The sequence below is a fragment of the Ceratotherium simum genome, chromosome 29 (assembly GCF_057802395.1).
Source record: "Ceratotherium simum simum isolate JZ-2026a chromosome 29, ASM5780239v1, whole genome shotgun sequence".
Lineage (NCBI taxonomy): Eukaryota > Metazoa > Chordata > Mammalia > Perissodactyla > Rhinocerotidae > Ceratotherium > Ceratotherium simum.
In genome coordinates this window covers 4,848,008-4,870,910 of record NC_141928.1, presented here as the reverse complement: position 1 = coordinate 4,870,910, position 22,903 = coordinate 4,848,008, and the positions used below count along the sequence as shown (strand labels likewise).

Below are 22,903 nucleotides of genomic sequence, written 5' to 3'. Positions count from 1 at the left end.
CTCCTTTTCTTTCCCTTTTTCTCCCCAAGGCCCCAGGATCTAGTTGTATGTGGTAGTTGCACATCCTTCTAGTTGCTGTATGTGGGACGCGGCCTCAGCATGGCCGGACAAACGGTGCGTCGGTGCGCGCCCGGGATCCGAACCTGGGCCGCCAGTAGTAGAGTGCGCGCACTTAAGTGCTAAGCCACAGGTCCGGCCCTTACTAGGGGTTTTTAAGCTTTTCTCTATTTCTTGAATTTTTATAATGAACATGTATTATTTTTATAATCACAAAAAAACCAGTATACTCATCTCAGGAAAAAAGTCACATGGTAGAATTTTGTCCTATGCTGAAATATCAAAGTAATTTTTACTTATCAAAAACCTCTTTGCCCTTGGCTTTCAGTTTGTTTGATTTTTGTGAGGGATTTTTCTCTTGGTATAATTAACACAGACAGATGGACAAACAGACAAAGGCCTGGTAAAGTGTATTTATTTCTCTAATCTGAAAGAGTCAGCTTGTAAGCAAATGACCCAGGGCCACGGTGAGGCCCCGAAGGACTCGGCAGCGGAAGCAAGCCTCCCAAGTGGAAGAAAAGCCTGGTTCTAAGTGATCGCAGTAGGAGACAGTGACGACACCAGACGGCACTACACTCTGCCTTGCTCTATGGATGAAGAAAAGGCAGCAAAGTCTGCATGGGGTTTTGGTGGCTCTCAGATTACAGAAGGAGTAACAAACAACTCCAGGGAGAATTTGACAAGCAGTCCCTTTGGTGCAACAAAGTAGTTCAGGTGAAGATTCAGCCAGCATGGGATGGTAATTTAGAGACTGAAGGGAACACGCTGTCAAACCTCTTCCAGTCACTGAAGGAAAAGGAACCATATCAAGACTCTTTAACCTTTGGATCCTACTCTGGCAGAGATGCACACTGGTGGGCTGACCATTTCAGGGATGCCTTCTTGGTGATTTCTGAGGATCAAACCAACTCTAGCTTTTGTAAAACTACCAGGGCCCCAGAAGACACACCATTCCAGGCAAGCCTGCCGTGGCAGCAGATCTTACAGCAAAATTCCTGAGACAGGCTTTGTGGACACAGCAATCGATAAAAAGTGGGTCTCCACCTTACACCAAAGAACAAGATCCAGTGAAGAGCAGAAAAGAACTCCAAGCCCCATGCTGAGGGCGGGCAGGCCGCCAGGCCGCGCGGGTCCCAGGCAATCAGTCCACTGACGCCATGATGGATTTGCTGCCTGGAAAGGCAGGCGCAATGGAAGAGAGAACAGAGAGAACACTTGGAGATGGCCAATGTTTAAAAGTGAAGCACTGAATCCGAATCCCAGACAGGGATGGGAATCTTGAGATTATTTAGCCCAAGTGACAGAAACCTTTACAGAGGTTCTGTTGGGACTCAGGCATGGACATCACGTGGCAGGGTGGCAGTGGTGGGGAAGGGGTGGGGAACCAGAATTCTGATGGCCCTCGTTGAAATCCCAGCTCTGCCCCTCCCTTAGCTGATGGCCTTGTAGAGTCAAGAGCCTTCTCCAGGCTTAGTTTCCTCACAGGTCGGACAGGGCCTCCACACAGGTACCGGGCTAGTGTGGAGGAAAATGAACTAGAGCATGTTAGAGTGCTTTATAAACTTACATTCTCTGTGAAAATATTATGAATTCTTGTTAAGACGGAGAAATACAGGGTGGAAACGGAAATGGAAATTAAGTGTATCTGTAACTGGTATGATTTTATCCTGAAAATACTGAGATTGATAAGCTCAGGACAGAATTCCAGCACCAAACCCTCTGGGCCTGTCCTGTTTGACACTATTATCGATGACTCGGATGACATTAGGAGACATATTTATCACATGTGCAGATGAAAAGAAGCCTGCAGGGACAGCTAACACACTGGATGACAGAATACCCACAACACCCTAATAGGCCACAGGGATGGGCCTTAGCTAAAAGGTGATACTGAGCTGGGGCACACGCAAGGTCTTGCTCTTGGGTCAATGATGGTGGGTGGTCTGAACGATCAGGAGTGCAGGCAGGCAGGGATTTAGCTGCCAAGTTTCAACCTGAGCCAGAGGATGACCCAGATGCCAAGAATGTGAGAAGCTGCTACAGTGAAGACTGTGAACCTGGAACCAGGAGGCCTGGGTGCGAATTCCAGCCCCGCACACAAGGAGGGACAGCAGGTGATGGCAGAGAGGACAAGAGGAGACAAGAGCCTGGCCGGTGCTGAGCGCCACATCAGTGGTAGCCATGATCCTTGCTCTTACCGTTAGCTGTACCAAGACACGTGATCGCCCTCCTATTTGCACTGGTCAGTCTCTACTGGAAGTCTGGGTAGTGTTAGGATGCAGATTTTCAAAAGAACCTAGGCTGAGAGAAGTCATCCAGACAATGGACTGTGCTGGAGGAGCAGGAGGTGCTGGGGCTGTAGGGCCCGGGACAGGCACCCAGGGCAAAGCTGGCCCCTCAGAGTGGGAGGGTCCTGGCACTCTCCCTCGAAGGCCGTGGCACTCACTCTTCAGGTTTGGCTAGGGTACCTACTGCTCTCAGTCCCAGTCTGTTCACTTACAAAAGGATTAAATGAACTAATGAATCAAAGTGCTTATCACAGTGCCCGCTGGGAAGGCACTCATTAAACGTTGACTGGTATTATTATGAAAAGTATGGAAAAGAGGAAAGGCAGAGGAGGTAAGGAGCTGTCATCAGGTATCTGACACATGTCGTGTGGACCAGGGATCCCTTTGATCAATGATACCAACATCTTGTAGTTTTATGTTTGCAAATAACACACATTCAGCATTTGGATCTCACAGAGACCAGAGTAGAAACAGACCAAGGGTGGGAAGTGAAAAGTAGCCCCTTTGGGCTTATTTTCAGGAGCTCTAACAGAGAGCAGGGTCCACTCCGGAGGCAGCGAGCCCCCCGCTGCTGGGAGCGCTGAAGCCGAGGCCTTACAGATGACCGAGGAGCGATGCGACTGACAGGAAAGGGTCGGGCCAGGCTGGGAGCCTTCAGGGAAGAGTCCATGACACTTTCGCTTTTTATTTACAGACTCAGAGAGAGGAAGTGGGACAAGGTAGAGGAAAAGCATGTACTGAACAACCTCTCTAACTAAGCACATCATGGTGCCAGGTGCTACATGTTCATTATCTTTGCCTACACCCACACAACCCTATGGGACCCCCAGCTTACAGCTAAGCTGTTCTGACTGCCAGGGTTGGGCTCAAGTTTGAGAATGTCTGACCTCATGCCCAGGCTTCTTCCACTGCACACTTCTACCTCTAGATGTGGAAGAAAACAAGAGAAAAAGTCGGATCCAGATTTTGCCGCAATCATCTCTTCTCAAAGATCTTTTGAGACAACTGCCCCATGAACATCAAGATACTACATCCCACTCCAGGGTTTGCCACTTTGATGGTTTCAAATCAAATTCTTCCATATACACAACCAAAATATCTCCTGCCTTAAGTCTATTTCTTCAGTTACATAATTATCTGTTCACATAGAAAAAACACCCTTAACAGGGTTCATATACTTGTTTTTGCCCAAAACTGATTCTAGAAACCAGAAGCTTCCAAAAGGGATATGCAAGGAAGCAGACAAGTGCTAGGAATGTTGGCTCCGCGGTCTCTCAGACTTGGGGCCACGTGACCGGGCACGCCCATTTCCTCACCGGTTACCGGGGACCCTGCCTTGGTCACAGGGACCTGGTGAGGTCTTGATGAGATAACACGGTGGACTCAGCACAGCCGAGGGCACACATAAGCCCTCAAGAGAGATGCTGCTGCCACCAAAGAACTTAAAACTAACAGGCAAAGAGTCACACACTGTCTCTCCAGGATGTCGGTTCTCAAACCGCATCCCTTTTCTTGGCTAGTAAGTAGTTAAGACATTACTCTATGTTTTGGACTGTTGCTATAACACCAGGACCAGAATGAAGATGACATTTGCTAAAGACCTAGAGTCATTTTGTATAGGTCTTATCAAGATGGAAAGGTTGTGGCATCATTCAAGTAAAGAGAGTGTGGAGGGGCTGGGGATGGGACAGATGAGAGGAGGAGAGAGTGAGTAGCTGGCAGTTGGAGGGGTTTAGGATGACTAAAACTAAACCGTGTGTAGCAAGGGGGGAGCTGGGGTCAGCTCTTTCTTGATTTCTCAAATGGTATGAACCAGAAGAGCTCCAAGCAAGGACGACCTAATGAAGGGCTGGGTATTCTCCTGTTGCATGCAGCCTCATCTGGTGTCTGCCGATTCGTCCTGGCCAGCCACATCTTCTAATTCCAGCGCTTGGAAGGCTCCTACAGCGAATGTGACCGTCTCCAGCATCCTCCCAGAAGAGGCTGGCTGGGTTCCTGTTCTTTGTTGTCAGCCCTGACTGCTTGACTGAAAGCACACCCTGTGGTTCCCGCTGTCTGCAGGTGACCCAGGTGTGGAGGAAGCACAGGGTCACTGTGAAATCCCTCTAATCGCCTCATTATCCGGGTGGGGATGAGGGTGTGTTTATTCCACGAGGAGGCAGAGAGCTGGTAATTGCATGGTGTCAGATAGAAAAAAATCATGGTAGAAGCCAAAGGCCAAATGTAAAAAGCTGCGTGTGCACAGCTGTAATTAAACCAGAGCCCTGCAAGGCAGGGCCCACAGCACCTGACCACAGAGAGAAGGGAAGGGAATTAAAACCGGATGTGCTGAGAGGGCAAAGGGGCGAGCCCTCCACTGGGGCCTGGGCCTCCACGGTGCAATCCATTTGGAGCTGCCTGTGAACGCAACGGGGTGAACGCAATAACCAACAAGGAACTCATTTGACACATAGTCCCTGAGTGACTGACTACTCTGTGCCAGGTGTTCTCCAACTAGAAGAGACCCAGCCACTTTTCACAGCATTTTTCCTGTCCCTTGTCCCAGTCTGGACACTTCTCAGTACAAATGTCCCAAAGAGATAATCCAGTGTGGACTTCAAAGTCACCCATTGTCTCCCTTGGCAGAGAGGCCAGCAGAATATGCTCTTGTCTACAATCTGTGCAGGTCACCCAGCTTCTACATTAAATTATTAACTAATCTGAACTTATCTTTAAACCATAGGTACACTTAGCTAGCACCATACTGCCCTCCTGTGTTAAGAAAGACACCCCATCACCTGCTCCAGGGATCACAATTTCAGGTTCCCAGAGGTTGAACCTGGGTCTAGATTTTTGAGATTCAGTAGTCAAGTTCATGATCACCTCCATCTTACTCTTCCTGACTTCAGACTCTACTGAACCAAGGTCTCCTAGGTTGAGGCCTGGGCAAAGGTATTTTTATACAGCTCTTGGGTAGATTCTGTTCCCCAATTCCACAGGACACGCATATCTGTCCTCACAGCTACTACCGGTGGTCCTAGCTGTTTCCTTCTGGTCTTCAGATTGAGGTCAAGTGATCTGACCCTCCCTCCGGACATCTGCTCTGGCCTTGTCTAGGTGAGGTGGAGACCCCGATCCTGAACCTGTTCATCTCCACGTTCCGTGTGCTGATCCCCATGCCTCCTCCACCCTCGAAGTCAGGGAAACAGAGAAAGAGGCCCAGTCCTTCTGGGGACTGCTATTTTGCCCAGAGAGAGGTGATCCCACGCTTGTTTGCTCAGGACTGACTGAGGAGTGGAACAGGAACCCTGAAAGGCAAGTGCCCCACCTGGCAGGATCTGGGTTTGCTGGGTTCACCAAACAATTAAGAGGCATTTACCTCTTTTTCATGTCAGAACAATCTCCTTTTTCCTTCTTTCCCTTTATGCTCCTCCTCTCAGAATTACAGAATGCTTTCAGTTTTCATTCATATATTCGAAAATACTTCCTGAGCACCTACTATGTCTCAGGTTCTATGGAAGGTGCTGGGGACGTGATGAGAAAAAGCAGACAGGGTTTCCACTCTGAGCTACACTCAAGAGCAGGAGACAGACACGAACCACACATACAAACAGCAACACAAGCAGATGTTAAACTGCTGAGAAGGCAGCGTAGGGTGAGGGGAGAGGGGTGGGGTGTCCCCTGAGCAGGCGGGTCAGAAGACTGCCTCACATGGGCCGGCCCCATGGCTTAGCGGTTAAGTGCGTGCACTCCGCTACTGGCAGCCCGGGTTCGGATCCCGGGCGCACACCGACGCACCGCTTCTCCGGCCACGCTGAGGCCGCGTCCCACATACAGCAACTAGAAGGATGTGCAACTATGACATATAACTATCTACTGGGGCTTTGGGGGAAAAAAAGGAGGAGGATTGGCAATAGATGTTAGCTCAGAGCCGGTCTTCCTCAGCAAAAAAAAAAGAGGATTAGCATGGATCTTAGCTCAGGGCTGATCTTCCTCACACACACAAAAAACAAATAAATAAAAATCAATATCTTTTTAAAAAAAAAAAAAAGAAGAAGACTGCCTCACAGAAGGGACGGGGCTCCAAAGATGAAGAGGAGCGGGGAGAAGCCCAGGCCCATGGCACGCTGGGACAAAGGCCCTGAGGAGAGAACGGGGAAAGTGGTGGTGCCAGATGAGGCGGAGAGGGCAGCAGGGCCTTGGAAGGAGGAGTTTGTTGTTGTCATTTGTTTTCATCGTTAGAGCAATGAGACGTCACCCATTTGAAGCAAGGGCTAAATGGGTGAGGAGTGCGGTGGCTCTGCTGTCTGCAGAGTACAAGTCGGAGGGGAGCAGAGCGGCTGCAGGAGACTCAGCAGCAGACTGTTCTGGAAGTTCAGATGAAGGTGAGGGGCCGAGAGCTGCCATTCATGAACACAGGGTCTGGGAAGCTAAGGGAAGAGACCCATTCAAGGAGGCCAGAGGGATCGACAGTGTTGAACACTGCTCCAAGATGGAGGAAGGAGAACGGACTCGGGTGCAGTGCATTTACACGGAGACACCCCCACGTTTCCAAGTGTGGCTCTGTCCAGCCTCTGATCTCACGTTTGGCCAATCTGTCTTTTTACAGAATCATAATTGGCTCAATGAAATCGAGTAAATTTTCACAGTGGGCAAGATTCCAGGTTTGCCTTCAGCTAATTAAGTGATATTAGGGAGGTTGTAAATGCCACATAAAAATTGGCAGGCAAGCTGCTCCTAATGATGAGAATATTGCTTTACAGGGAGATGCAGCTGCAGCTTCTTAATGCTAGTCTTGGGGGGAACTGGTTCCATGTTTTCAAGGTTGTTCCTGAAAAGAAAAGTTCAAGGGTGCTAAAAGGTTGACAGTTAACTACACTTTCATGCTCTGTCCCAGGGATACTCATAAGCATAATGAAGGCCGGGGGAAAGAACCAGTATGACTGTCATTGTTCTCCTTCTCAACAAGTGCTCCCGTGCAGTCACGTTCCAGACACTGCGTCAATGCTTTATCCTCATCATCTGATTTGATCCCATGACAACACTGTGAGGCTCCAGCGCCCCCATCTGAGAGGCAAGGGGACAGAGGCAGAGAGAGGCTGAGTCGCTTGTCCAAGGGAACACAGATGACATCTAGATGCCTGGGTGACTCGAACTCAGACTTTTTTTTTTTGTGAGGAAGATGGTTCCTGAGCTAACATCTGTGCCAATCTTCCTCTATTTTGTATATGGGACACCGCCACAGCATGGCTTGAGCGGTGTGTAGGTCCACACCTGGGATCCAAACCCATGAACCCCGGGCCACCAAAGCAGAGCACATGAACTTAACAACCACGCCACTGAGCTGGCCCCTTAAACTCAGACTCTTAACCACCATGCGCCATTCCCCATAGTTGGTGTTTAAGAAACAAAGGGAGAGGCAAGGGAGACGGCTAGTGGGGGTGTAATCTTCTCAAACTAGAGGACCATTCAACATAGCAACTCCTATTTGTTATTTAACAATTATTGAATGAGTGAGAGTGAGAATCAGAGAGTGACATAGCAAAGGCCTTCAAAGATGAAAAATGTCCAAAAAACGGAGCTTTGCAAAGTCTCTAATTTGAATGTTAGTGACAAAGCATTTGTGATAATTCAGATGAGAAAAGCAAGTATGATCTCCACAAGGATGTGTACTTATTTTAGAGAATATGCTCTATCTAGAACTTTGGAAGCAACAGAGGTTAAAGAAATGCTCCGTGGTGCCTGAGGGTGTGGTGGTTCCGATGGGAGGCCAGAGCCAGGGGAGCCAGCCTCACATGCCCTTTTATTACTGATCCTGCCTGCTGAGCACACTCAGATCCAGTGAGTAGTAAGAGATAAGAGATCCCTAATTTCAGATTATTTACCTGCTTGATAAAATCAGGAACTACCAGGTAACACTTTAGCTAGGCTGGTTTGAGAAAATTTATACAAATAAAATAAAACTGTATTTCTTTTCAGAATAGTCAACAATTCAGATTGTTGATCTACTAATTTTAAAAGAATGGAGCTGAGGACAGGGGAGCAAAATTACTGAATTACTGATAAAGATGTCCCAGATGTTTCTAGGCACTAAGAACAACATCAGAAAGGCACAGATGGCAGAAGCCAGGGTAAGACCAGTCTTAGGTAGCTACAAACTAAATTGTTTGGGGAAAAGTAGTGCTTTTTATAATTATTGCACATAATTCACATGAGATAGGGTAGTTCATATTGTCTGTCACATTGTCAGAATTACACCAAGACTTTAAGGCACATTAGTTTCTATATTCTTGGGCCATTCTTCTTCACAGAGTGTCAGAGAGATGAGGAATCACAGCCCCCCTCGGCATGCTTGCTCACTGTTCCTGGACACGTTCTCCTCATATGTGTGACGGCCTAGACAGACACCTGGCAAATAATACAACTCTGCCCTTTCATAGCAGACACTGCTGAGTCTCAGTATCTCCCGAGAAGACGGAAATTTTGGAAGGTATGTTACCTTTGCTTCTCAGGAACTGCTGAGTCTACCAGCTTCAAAATAAGAGCTGCATTTCACTGGAGGAAAATGCTGTGTTCGTGACGGATGTTGCTAAGGGGCCATTCAATATTTTACCAATAGCACCAACTCTCTGTGTACATGTATATGTAGGTGTTGGGGTGGGGGGCTGTTTTGACAGGTTTGTGTGTAGGTGTCAGAAGAGTTTTTGTGCCTATGACTGTATTTGTGTGCAGGGGGAAGACCTTTAGTGTTCCTTTTCAGGACTGAGCCCTGAAAAAGTAGACAGAGACCTGGTGATTAAGTTCTCATTTGGGGACATTAACTATTTATTTTCCTTTTCTGAAAAGTGGTCAGGTAAAGGAATAAACGCATACAGACAAGATAAAATTCCCCTTGTCATTTGCATGGAAAAGCCTAATAGTCTCCTAACCTAACCTGCCCTTGCTTCCCATTTCAACACCTGGTTGAACTCCGTGTTTGGCACATGACAGGTGAGACAGGATTTTGCTTACGGTCTGATGGATTTGGTTTGCAGATATCAGAGGTTTGCATATGACATATAATTATTCTAGGCAGTAAACACCATAAAACGGAATGCAGAATAATTTAGAGAATTTGGTGCTATTATTTTATCCACCCATACAAAACATAAGGAACCCATTCTCTTTCTTGACAGATGGATTTCAGAGGAGACGCCTCAGCCCCGAACAATCATCGTGGCCACAGCATAACTCTCCGCACTTTGTGGGGTTTAATGGACTTTTCTTTCCAGTCCTCAAAAAGCAGCAACTGGCATTTGCTTGAGCCCTGACTGAGGTGTGGAAAATCTGTCCAGTTTTCTCTGCCACTTACCCTGACCACAATTATGTACGGTCCATGTGCAGATTAGCTGCAAAGTCATTCTTCCTCCAGGAGCGACAAGATTTGTCCAAATAAAAAAAGGTACCTACTGTATCCTTGAGTGCCCGTCTGCGTTAGCAAGGCAGGGGTGGGGTGGGAGGACGTAAGGAGAGTGGGGAGAAATGCCTTCAAAAGAAGGGCATAACAACGGAAGAAGTAGCTGTAACAGAGTGGTGACACGGCAAGAACAGAGAGCGGCATTGTCACGGGCAGAGTAATCCTGTGACACACTGCTGTCACTCACCACCCGGCTCCCTGCCGCGCCAGCCAGACATCAAAGGCTGCCCCATACCATCTTACATGCTCTTTATCGGCTAATCAGCCCATTCTTCCCCAAATAAAGCCCTGTTAAATCCCCTGCTCACAGGGGTATAGTAGTCCTGGTGCCCATCTGCTGGCGAGGGTCAGCTGAAGCAGGAGGCAGCGGCCTGCTCTCTCCCTAGTGGCTTCTCAAGGTAAGGACAATGCTGGCTCCAAGTCCCCCTCCCAACTGCTTCCCTGCCCCGCCGCTCTGCTTTCCAGGATCTGGGTAAGAGCTGAGGACAACCCAGTCTGAAGAGCTGCTATCTGGATTAACACTTGCTAATGAAATTCCCAGTCATAAAGGTAGATCATCTGCTAACAATAAAATATTGGGATTGCATTTATTTACAGGGAGAGGAATCAACAAAATATGCGTTTTTATCAGTAACCATCTGGTAAGTCTACTCTTACCTTCTCAAAGTGTCAACATTTTAGAGATGGTGACAGCATGGTCAGCCTTCCAGATTCAAGGAGGTCACTCTCACACCTGACTACAAGACTCACAGTTTTGTCACATGCTCAGAATCGAAGTTAACATGCACAGATATTAGCTACCCCAAATCCAAAGACAAGAATCTAACTCTGGAGCATGGCAGCCCCAAATCCTGGAACAGCCACCACGCCTGGGAGTAGATCTGAGGTGTCCCCTCCCTCTGGGAGGACGCGGCTCTAGCAGTGGGCAGGCAGAGAAGTCTCTGGCTACAGCCCCACCCAGGACAGGTAATGTGCGGAGGCAGGCAGCACCCTGCACCTCAAAACTGCCTGGAAGAAACCAGAGCTAGACGTGGCTTGGTTTCATCCGGGCATTTTTCGACAGCAGCATGTGGAAAAACAGCTGCCTCGCACATACTGGAGTACTGTCCTATACGAGAGGTATCAATACAATAGAAAAACCAAGCATCTTAAAAATTCCAAAGTTGGAATCAGAACTAGGTAAAATTTTATCCATTATAAAGAACCCTGTAGATGCCAAGTCCTGGACAGATCAAGTTGAATGTTCTGGAATCTTAACTCACCTGGTTTCTAGCTCTCTGTCCTAAGCACTTCATCAGTATGGCCCCTTATGGTTCAAAAGGCATATTCACATGTATCACCTAATTTTGATTCTCAAAACAATCTCGCAAAGTAGCTAAAAAAAGTAGATTTCTTCTCTCTTTTGTAGCTGAGGAAACTGTGGCTCTGAGAAGTGAAGCAAAGATATGGTCCAAAGCTCACATTAGGCTGCAGCTGGCAGTGAAGTCCAAGTTCCCTGACTCCAACACCAATAGTCATTTCCCTACACTGGGCGGTCCTTCTCCCTTTGTCACTTCACACCAGAGAGACTGGGCCCTGACGAGGCTGATGATGTAATCAACACCCCTCAGTGAATGAACAAGATGGACATTGTGCTGGAACGTGAGTATTGCCTACAGATTCTCTGAGACAGGGCAAGTACATGTTGACATTTGTAATCAATGTGCAAAAAGAAGGATCTACAATGCAAAGTAACTGTCCAGAGCATTCAAGGGTTCTTTGTACCCCCAAACATCTGCTCAGCGTATCCTTGCCACCCACACGTTGCATAAGCAGTAACGTCAATCTATCCCAAAATTCCCTATAAAAGCAGCTCATGGTATTCAAAATACTCTAGTTCCTGCGAGGGGCTGGGTCTGGTACTACAAGATCATCCTGTCTTTGAGGAGAGAAAGACGACCTTTTACAAATGTATTTTGCTAAGGGAAATCATCTCAGGACCTCCTGAAATTGTGAAGATGGACTCAGAGCCCAGCATCCAACCCCCAGGACAACACTGCTCGCTCTGACTCTCCTCTCACTAGGACCTCTGGACAGTTCTGAACATGCTTTTTGAGGGAGATGGGTGAGAGGAGGAGGGGAGGAGTCCACTGCGCTTGCCTCTACGAGTGCTCAGCACTAGAGACGTGTGTCAGCATCAAGGAGAGCAACATGCAGTGCTGGGAGATCCCAGCCAGGCCCTCGGAGCCAGCCTGGCCGGCAAAGCTGGGGCTTGCATGCAGCCCCTCCCATCTCACCAGGTCAGGGTATGTCACCAGGGCTTATTTCATGGAACACACCAGAAGTCTTCGTACAAGTCCCAGAAGCTTTCCACGGCACATCTGAAGCTCCAACTGTGGCAAATCCCAAGTGACTCTACTGGTGGGCAGTGAAGACAACCCAACAGGCTTGTCTGCTGCCCCAATAATCCCCACTACCTCTGGTCCCGACAGAAGACACCACTGAATTTCTGCAGCTGCCTTAAAAACATTCAGATTGGATATTTTTCCCATTGTTCTAAGCACTTATTATATGGAGAGAAGGGCAGAAACTGGTGATAATTTACCAGAAAAACCAAAGTTGGAAGAGTTTGCACTGAGCACACAGCAGCCTACCGTATCATCTTACTCTGCTAATCTGAACAGGGCTCTCTACATCCACCTGACTTTCAGCCATTTGTCACAGGACAAATTCAGCTAGTCTTACCTTTTCAGGTTTGCTTTCCTCTTCTTTATAGCTGAGACACTAAGATTTTTGGGGGCATCTCTTAGCCCGAAGCTCTTAGCCACATGCCCAAGGTGAAGCGAGCGCACATGGAAGATGTGCTTCAGCTCCCGGGGGTAGGTTGCATAGGCTCGGATGAAGGACTGCAGAGCTGAAAGAAAAATGAGGGAGACGGAGGCTGTCCGGATGGGGTCTCAGAGCACCACTTCTGCCCAGCCTCATGGCGTCCTGCAGTTTATCTCGCCAGGCAACGGTGGACACACAACCAGGACAGCACAACATACATGCACATTTGAAATCTATATTTGTGTATTTTTTCTTAATTCCTCAAAAAAAACCCCTATAGGCCACAATTATCACTTGAATAAACCCAATATAATTTCAGATTTTACTGTGTAGCAGGGGTCCCGTTTTCTTTTTCATTATAGTCTTGGGGCCTAGCACAGTACCTGGCACACAGCGGGCATTTGATAAATGTTCACTGTATAAACAAATGAAAGTGAGAATGAAGAAACTAAGACAGGATTAATGTATGGTATCATTTTCTCATGAAAAATGAAATCATTAGACTTTTATATTAGACAAATTTTTTCCTAATTAAATTTTATTTTTTGAATAGTTAATACATGCAAATGTTACAAAATTCAAAAGGTTCAAAAGGCTTTACTGTGATTGCCATTATGTTTATTATTACTATATGATATTACTATAATAACCTCCACCACACACCCCATCTCCAGCTCCCCCATGCAGAGGAATCACTGATCCCAGGTCTTCGTGTACTCATGGGATTTTAAAACCAAATTCATTCTAAAGTATCCAGGATTGACCGATACAGTGCTTCTTACACATTCAAAGAATGCATAAAAAAGGAAATGAAAACAGAATTTTAAAAAGGATAAAGAAAATTATTAAATTTCTAAAATAGTCCACAAAACAGTTCTTCCCTTGAGGATTGCCAACAGTTTACAGATGTTCATCAGACATTCTATCATGAAAGTTTCATTCCTACTTTAAAGAAAAAGGTCCCTGTTCTAGACGCTGGCACTGGCCAGAGAAACACCAGACCTGCTTCCCAGGAGGGTAGATCTGTTGCTACACCTTAACTCGGCATTCCTTTGAGGAAAGATTTTCCCATACCTGGTTGCCCTTGAGTATCTTGCCATAACAATGAAAATCAAGTGTCTGCCCTTTTCTCACTCCAACAGGGCAGGACGGATTGTTCTGAAAAGCACTCCCATCCCCATCCCTGCTTAACTGACTTCCCAGCCCTGCTCTTCTGCCAGCCAAGCCAGAGCCCAGCACTGCACCGGCTGATGGAAGCAGGCACTAAACACCAGCCTCTCTCGCCCTTGCTTGTTGAGCCACTGGACTGGTAAGTTTGCCCACAGCTTAAACATAATATCCCAGCAGCACCTGGAGATTGGCGTTTATGAACAGTAATAAAAAGTGTCATTTTAGCAGATCAGCTCCTGGAAGGATCCTGGGAATCCATCAAAGCTCTATTTACTGAGCAAAGTGAACTCCTTTTCCCAATCGATGAGAAATAATAACCAAGGCAACTTCTCTGCACCCCTCACTTAAATCTCTGCTTACTCTCTTTTTTAATAACTGGGGACTATCTTTTTCAAGGAAAATCTTTAAGATTTCAAATGGTCTGTGCTGTCTGGAGGGTTCTGACACCAGGCTTCTAGGCACAGAGCTCCATATTTAAGTCCTCAGAGAGGAAAACCACATAACTACCATGGCCCAGGAGACTCAGGCCTTCTCTCCCTCCCTTTCTCTCCTCAACCCCCAACATTTACTCTGGTCTAAAAAAGCAGACTGAAACCATGCCATGCCAAGCCAAGCCAAGCCAAGCCAAGCCAAACCAGAGTTTGCAGTTTTAAAATCTCAGTTACCCAAATGCTGGCCCAGACCTCCTTGTTCACACCACTCTTCTGCTTAAGCAGATTAGCTCGCCGGCCTCCACCCCACACACCCCTCTTCCTCCTCTTCTCTCCACCACTCCTAAGAGTTGATGACTGGAGAGCCCCTGTCCCAGGAGACGCAGGTGCCCAGCTAACAGCTTTACAGGGATAATGAGTTTGCCAAGAAATGGCAGAAGTGTTCTCTCCCTCGACGACTGGTCAGGCAGCATTTCACACTGCATATTTTTACTAAATCTCCTTGTCCTCAAGGCTCCTGTCTCACTGGGGACAGCGACAGTTGGTTGTCCTCACATACTTGCATGGACTCCCATGTTTGGATGATTCAGAGAAGCAGGAATTTCAGAGGCAGCAGCAGCTGTTTATAGGACCTTCCAAGGGGCAGGAAGTGGCTCATGTTGGCAGTGTCAAGAATGTGTAGAAGGAATAGGGGCTGTGGGGACAAGCCAAGTGGAAAGTAGAGAAGTAATAAAAGTAGATATTTATTTGGGATGATGGATGAAGCTACACCAATTAGAGTGAGCACTCTGTAGTCGCTGATTCCTATTTCACAGCTGTAAGGTAGATGAATTAAGGGCTATCTACTTTAAAATACCCTACATGGACATTTTGTCCTTTTTCATAAGAGCAAATTTATTCTTGGACATCTTATGGATGAAGCTTAGGATCAAGGAGGTAGAAAGGAGCAAAACTCCAGCCTAGGAAGGTGCAGATAATTCCTCGCTCCTCCCAACCCCACCCCTGCCCCCAGAAGAGCACGTATGTACAGAGGAAAGGCACATGCATCTTCCTCCTGACACATCAACAGTGACAACTACTCAAAGGAAGTGGGAAAGGAGGCAGCTTATTATAATTCTCTTAAAGACAAAGCATTTGGCCAAGTACCCAGCCTATCTCTGATTACACTAAGCAGAGAGGGGCCAACTGTCACCCATGGTTTGGGTTTTCTTGACTTTGAGAAGCATCCCTTCCAAGCCAGGCGTAACTCCTACACATGTAGTCCCTGCTCCTCAGGGAGACCAGAAGGTGGAGAAGATCAAACTACAGGAGAAGTGGTCATTTCCAAGTAAAGGACTCCACTTCCTGAAATTTTTGTTCAGGAGTCTGGCATTCAAACTTATGTTACCACAATATTTACCACCTGAACCTCTAGCTAAAAGATGCAAAAAATGAGAGAAAAAAGGGGCAACTGCTTCTGGAAACTGACAACAATTAAACGCTGGTTATTAACAATGACTGGGTCAGAAAATGCAAAAGGGGAACAAACGCATACTTGGCTCAGTTTCCAACTAGTTTTCTGCCATAAAGGCAAAACCCAGCTGCTTTGTTAATTATTCATGAGGTGGGTTCTGCAATGGCATAAAAGGAAGGCAAGTCAGTAGTGGGGAATCTGCATATGCAGATTGAAATGCAAAAGATAGTATCAACTTATTGGTGTAGTGGCTGTCCTCTTGTTGTGAATTCAACACTTTCACCGTGGCAATTATGTATATATTCCCCTCTAACCTCCAGAACTCACAATCTTAAGTAATAGGACAGAAAAGAATAGTGGAGAGCTTTATGTCTGATGTGGGGTGACTGAGATCTGCTAGAGGTAGTCTGCTCCCAGGCCAGCATCAATCTAGTGTGGAAATCAATTAGCAGATTAAAAAATGATACATTTATTTCCTTCTTGGTACAGAAACATTCGGGAGGGGCCCCACTCCAATATTCTTTAAAAAGAAGACAAGTAACTCTGTTTGTTTCTTGGTAGTAACAAGTTCAATGGTGATGATGACAGAAAACACAAAACCACATCCCCTATGGATTACTTACTGTAACTTTTACTCCGATGACAGAGACACTTTGAAATAGCTGAAGTCTCACTAGAATATCTAAAACACCTCTGACACCAAAATCGAAGATGATGGTGTGGCCTTCTTTTCATTGCAACTTTGTTATTAACCCTGCATTTCTGCAGTACAACCCCTAGCTATGGATCACACAGCCAGCTGAGTCTGCCTGACTTTCAACAAATGACCAAACTCTGTAAACCTACACTGTGACAAATGTTCTCTCCTTCCTGAGAGACGTGTTCCAGTACTTCTCTAAAGGCAGGTTCTTAGGAAAACTCTTAGGAGTTGCTGAATTCACTTTAGGGAAATGCTAGGACAGGATATTACTGGAAACGAGGTGAGAAGGAAACACACTAATCATATATCAGTGGTTACGGGGCAATTACTGGGACTTCATCTTTCATCTTGTGTAGTTCTGATTTGTTCAGTGTTGTGGTAACAACCAAGAACTGCTTTCATAACATGCTAAGGTATATAATAGGTACTCAAAACTATTTGCTGACTAGCCCATTTGTGTCATCTATTTCCTGACGACCACAATTGCCCTGTAACCGGTCTCCCAGCTTTCACTCTTGCCCTCGTCTATTCTCACTCCGTAGCCCAGTGATCTTTCCAGACCTCTGTCAGACCACACCACATCTCTGCTCCACGCCCTCCAATGGCTCCCATTTCACTCAGGGTAACCCAAAGCCCTCCGAAAGCCTCCAAGCCCTGCCTCTGCTGAATCCCCCTCCTTCCAGCCACACTGCCCCCCTTGAGTTCCTCTGCACCTCTGTTCACTGCCTGGAATGCCCTTCTGTCAGAGCCACAGGGCTGACCCCTCTTTGGGTTTTTGCTCATATGTCACCTTCACAACAGGGCTCACTCTGACCCTCTATTTAAAATGTACTCTGCCCTGTCACCCTCTTCATCTCCCTTACCTGATTTATTTTTTTATAGTCTTTATCACCTTTTAATAGACTATCTGATTTATGTCTAATTTTATTCATTATGTTTGTCACACTCATCGTCTGCTCCCCCACTAGAATGTCATAAAGGTGAGGATTTTTGTCTGTTTTGATTCCTGATATGTCTCAAGTACCTAGAATAGTGCCCAGTTCAATAAATATTTGTTAAATGAATGATTTAAGAAAAACTTTAATTTGTAAAAAGAAGAAAAGAAAGAATGTTATAGTGTTCATATATTGGTAAGCCAGCCTGGCATTCTTCTCAAAATAGCAGGTAACTATTAAAAAGAATGGTGGCTCCCCCAACACGGAATAAGACTCATTAGCACACGAGACAGTCACAAGCCAAGACACACAACCTTCCTCTATGAAAGACATTTGGCTGTCCTAAAGCTCCCTTCCCCCATGCTCTGTTCAGTGCTCAAAGTGAACTGTTGAGTCCACACCTAATGCTTGGTGATCCCAGGAGCCAATTTATCCTATAAAAGACCTGAATATTAAATTAATACCTAATCTTTTGTAAATTTCCTAGGAATTGGGTTCATGATCTACGGCCCTTCCTCAGCACTGTTCTTTCTCATTTTTCTCTGCACTTTCAAACAGGAACTGCTTAGGTCTAATATTTCCAGCCCTTACCTTCATCTCTAATTTCAATCTCTAAAACTATTTCTCTTGACATGTCATCTCTATTCTATCCAGTTTTCAAAGAAAGAGAAAAACAGATCCCTAAGATCCAAGTTGCTGGGTCAAAGCTCTATTCCTGATGTAAGCCAAGATAAAGCCTCATTTGTGCAAAACACAGGGAAGGATGAAATTAACATTTAATATCACTTTAAAGCCTTCCGTGCCTGCTTCCGAACTCTGCAGAATTAGGGAGATTGAAAGCTTTTGCTGGTGAGCAGAGATGCCTGGTTGGCCTCTCAACTGGCTGGGAGTGTGCAGTGGAGGTGGGAAGGATGCTCCGCTGGGCTATCCAGCCACAATCACCTAAGAAATTGACCGACCTTTCTTTGCCCAGGAGACCCTCCTCTCACTGGAGTGCACATAATCTTCAAATACCGTCTGCAAGACTGTGGCTCGCTCTCGAATTTCCTGGGGGCCAATGGCACGGGATTTCTGGGAGGGTGACGGAAGGATTAAAGAAGAGACAGTCAGAGTCAGGAATAATGAAGCAGTTTATAATAGATTTAATAACAGTAAAATCACACAGTAACCACCTAGGGGCCAACAAGGGTAATCCTTTCAATATTACTCGGGAAAAAAAAGAGAGCTATAAAGATGTGCAAGTCAAGCAAAGATGAAGATGGCTTCGTGAGGAGCAGATCAGGTCCATTCATTTATTCACTTATTTACTTACTTTTCTTCACTCACGTTCAAAATGAGAGACCACTGGAGACACTGGAATTTTCCAAGTACAACTCAGGCATTTAAAACATCACTGAACATAAGCAGTTTTCAAATGAATCTTGTGTCACCCACTTAGGCCTTAAATCTTCTCCCTTCCCCTATACTCATCGATGGAACACTGGCAATTCCTCTAAGAGCATCCCACAGTGACCTGCCTAAAATGCAGCCTATCCTTGAATTTCAGAGTATGCTTCCTCATTCCTCGGGAGGTTCAGACTTTCGCGTTTCTAATTCATTCGTTCAGCCCAGAGCCACTGTGCTGAGTTTCCAGGAAGCTATTAAGGAGTGGGCTGTTCCAGCAAACCACATTCAAAGCAGACTGCATGGATCTTTGCAGCAAAGCGTCCCTCTGTAAGAAGTAATATCTGTATGCACTGAAAGATCCTACAGATGGAAAATATTAATAAAATAAAAAAATTATTTTCTTTCTATCCTTTAACAATCCCAGAGAAAAGATTCCCTTTCTTTATATCCCCCTAAAACCCAGTAGTTTTTGTTTCTTATATCTGAAAACAGACATGAATGCTTTCTAATGAATGCAAAACTGAGATCCAAAAGAACACAGATTCTCCAACCCAATTTGGCTAATGTGCCTCCCCAAAGACAGATTCTTTGAATAATGCTATTAAGTCTCTACCCCACCCCTACCTCCCCACGTGGGTGACCAGGAAAAAGCCAGTGTGAGACCCAGTTCAGGTTTCTTTCAACCCCGTAGAGGACAGGGTGCATGCGCCTGTGTATGGCTGACCGTGTCTAACCTGGACTCCTGAGTCTCTTATACTTTTAAAGCTGCCAGAGGAAGAACAAAGAGTAGAGAAGAAAAAGCCTCATTCTCTGGATCGACATTCATCTCTGTATTAATAGAGACTTAACCACCTGAAAATGTTTTTAGTTTAGTCAAATCATTCCTGCTACCTGTTTGGTTGATGACAGTCTAGCCGATTTCACAGTACATGGTCCCCCTAAGGGTTTTATCCACTCAAATGTCAAGAGAAAAGTCATTCAGGAGCTGTGTTACGGTAGTGGGCATTTGCTATTGTCATTAACAAGGATTTCTTTTCTACCCTCTTAACTGATGTAAAATGCAAACTTTTTTTTGCTGCCCTCCTTTCGTTAAGCCACCTCAGCAGCACAACTGTCACCTTCCTTGCGTTTTTTCTAATATGAATGTGAAATTAGCGAGGATGCCCTTTCCCCCGGCGGACAGAATCCTCTGTTATTAAAAAGTAAAGCACTTTAATAATGAAAACTTTTTCCTCTTTTTCCTGTGTTTTAACTGTTTAAAATTAATGAGAAGGGCAGAATGGTTGTCAAAGCGATATTGAAAGCCGGGCAGCCAGGACCGAATAAGCACAAAAATCCCTCTAGAGTGTTAAATAAACAGAGCTCCAGCCCTCTCGAATCCCTCTGTTGGTTATTGTATACATTCTGTAACAGCTCTCAGAATAGATCTGAGAGCCAGGGAGGCAGAGAGGTTTCAGAATTCCAATAAAGGCCTCAAATTAAAGACAGCCTGGTGTGAATTCTGGGAGAAAATTAAAGAGACCTCAAGCTTAAGTGACAGGTGACTTGCTTCTGTGTCACAACTGTCAGGGGATTTAGTGATAATATGGCAATATATTACAAAGGGCTTTTCTTATTCCCCCCTTTAGGTTTCAAAATGAGGCATCTTTTCTTCCCAACCAAAAAAAAAAAAAAAAAAAAAATTATATACACATATATATAATGTGAGTGTGTATACAAGTGAAATATGTAGAAAAAAGGCGATAAAACCAGGTTCACACATTTGAAATGATGAGGTCAGTTTTAGTAAAATATAAGAAAATGAATGGCAGAAAACCTAATATACTTAGGAAAAAGCAAGTCTTAGCCCTCCACCCCCACTTTCAGAAATACTTTATTTTAAAATTGCCCCTCTTGAGAATGAGCGAGGTATTTCCCAGTTGTCTTCTGGAGAGGACAGTCTAAATTTAAACTGAAGACAGAGAGGGCAGAGTTATGCAGCACCATCTCAGCCCCAGACAGGTGAAATGCTCCCATAATGAGAGTGGGTCAAAGCCCAGAGGGCACATGAACATCCCCCAGGACTGGCTCTCCCACCCTCAAAGATGCACAGCTTCAGTACTGGGTAATGAAGCTAACCTGCAACTAGTGGACCACGGGGAGTTTAGAAAAATATCTTTCCAACAGTCTATATGCACTCAATACCCCTTTGTCCGTGAGACCCCACTGATCTCAGAGAGAACAGATGATCAAAAAATACTAAGCAAAGGGCTTCCCATCCATCTTATTTTATTATCTCACGACACCAGTAGTAGATTTTTGTTAGGATAAGTTTACAGGCGTATTTCATAGGACGAAAAAACTTGCAGGAAAAGCATGTTTGGGGGTGTGTATACTTTGAAGATGAAAATTTCACACTCATCAAGAAGCAACAGATGAGTATTAGATAACTAGGCTGGATCGTTTTGTTGTAAAAAGTTTTTGGTGGTAGCAGTGGTAGGGGAGGGTGGATTTTTTTTTTTTTTTAAAGCATGTGTCTTGATATTACTAACTTTTAAGGTATTTTTAAGCTAAATGCAAGGATTTTGTTTTACTCATTTTATTGCCAAGCTGACTTTTACCCCCACAGTCCCTAGAACCTTCTGAGTGCTTCCAAGTAAAGTTGAAAGATCAAATTTATTCTCTTTGTAGGTGGGTGAACATTCACACACCAGACATAGCTATATATATTTTATAGACCTAAATATGAAATATACATTTTACAGGTGCTTCACTCGCTTTCTTTCTGTTCACAGAAGCCCAAAAATGTATGTGTCAAAGGGACATTTACAATGGACTTCAACTATGCTGGGTGAGGAGGGGCATTATGACGTGGTGTCTGGCTCTATGTGCAAAAGGTTCGTCTCCTGAGTCCACCTTTATGTGCCCAGCCTGGTTTGTCTGCTAGGGAACTGCCCAAAGCGAGAACAGCAATTAAGACACGCTGTGTTTCTTAAAAAAACAGAGTAAAAAGTTGTATCCAGTATCGACTTTATTCTTTTTACTATTCACATGGATCACACACATAAAACTCTCTCTCAGGCTGCCTATCTATGTGATAGGTAGTAATGTAGTCAATTTAGTTTAGTTTTTCTTTGTCCTTTGAATTAAAGTTAAATTTGCCCAAACAAATCAGGCTTTTATCGACAAGACACCTAGAATCTAGTCTGATTAATTTAGTTTTCTAAGTCAACCAGTTATTTTAGCGTTAGTGAAAGCCCAATCCTGTTTAGCATTTTTTCTTTTTAAAAACAAAGATCACCAAACCTTAAAAATATCAAAACATTCTATTCATTCCTATCCATCAAGGAAGGAGCTCAAGACTGAGACACACTTACATCCCAGAAATGTGCAGAGCGCTTTATGCCTTGTTCTAGTTCAACCTCACAGCAACCCTACAAGATGGGTACTCTTGTTCTCCTCATTTTACAGATGGGAAAACCAAGGCAGGGAGAAGATAATCTGCCCAAGGTTGCAGAACCACCAGCTGTGACGCAAGGACTCAAACCCCAGTCTGTCTGCTTCTGGGCCCGGCTCTTACAATGACCCACGACCTTACAATGGCTCCTCCGGTCTCAGCAAGTCTGCAAGGCTGGTCTCAAGCCAAGGAAAAGGCTTAAGGAGAACTGATGCTGCAAGGCCACAGAAGGGCAGATGTTGAAAAAATGGCTGTGGCTTGTTCCTAAAAGACTCAACCTGCAGAGGGAACTGCAGCTGCTCTGCCCCTCTGGGGGAATGTCCTTCAGGAGGGCTCTGCACCCTTCCACAGCTTCCCTGGAGATGTGCAGATGCACATGACAATCAGCTCCCTGGAGAGAACTGATCTGTGTCAGGGAATAAACAGTGACACTGAAGCCCGTCCTGGAAACAGTGTAAGTAAAGGCTAGACTTGATCAAACCTTCACTATCTCATTTTGTAATTCTACTGCTTTCTCTTATTTCTGGAGAGCAGACAGATGCTAATGTTCCACTTATTGTGATACAGCAAAAAAGGACACTGGGCTCCGTGTCACTGAGTCTGGGCTCTAACACCACATCTGCTACTAACTGATGACAATAATAATAATAGTAAAATACCCTTCAGTACCTGTGTTTCAGGTTATTTTTTACTCAATCCTCCAGTCTCTTTATGAGAAGAGTACCATCACTATCTCAAGTTTACACATGAAGAAAATGGGGCCTAGGTAGGTCCAGTACTTGCCTAAAGCCACACAGCTGAGAA

At 45.3% G+C, this 22,903-nt stretch overlaps 1 protein-coding gene across 2 annotated transcripts in view; it reads right to left on the bottom strand.

Annotated features, from left to right (window-relative positions):
* The window catches only part of DDX31 (DEAD-box helicase 31), a 78,407-nt gene that overhangs the window by 5,647 nt on the left and 49,857 nt on the right, over positions 1 to 22,903 (bottom strand). The window contains exons 18-19 of one of the 2 annotated variants that reach the window (XM_087418865.1): positions 18,237 to 18,348; positions 12,505 to 12,673 (exon numbers count right to left, since the gene is read on the bottom strand). In XM_087418865.1, the coding sequence (XP_087274991.1) occupies positions 12,505 to 12,673; positions 18,237 to 18,348 (281 nt within the window). Of the gene's footprint in view, positions 1 to 12,504; positions 12,674 to 18,236; positions 18,349 to 18,389; positions 19,024 to 22,903 lie in introns of those variants that run through there. The other variant, XM_087418866.1, reaches the window with a different exon arrangement.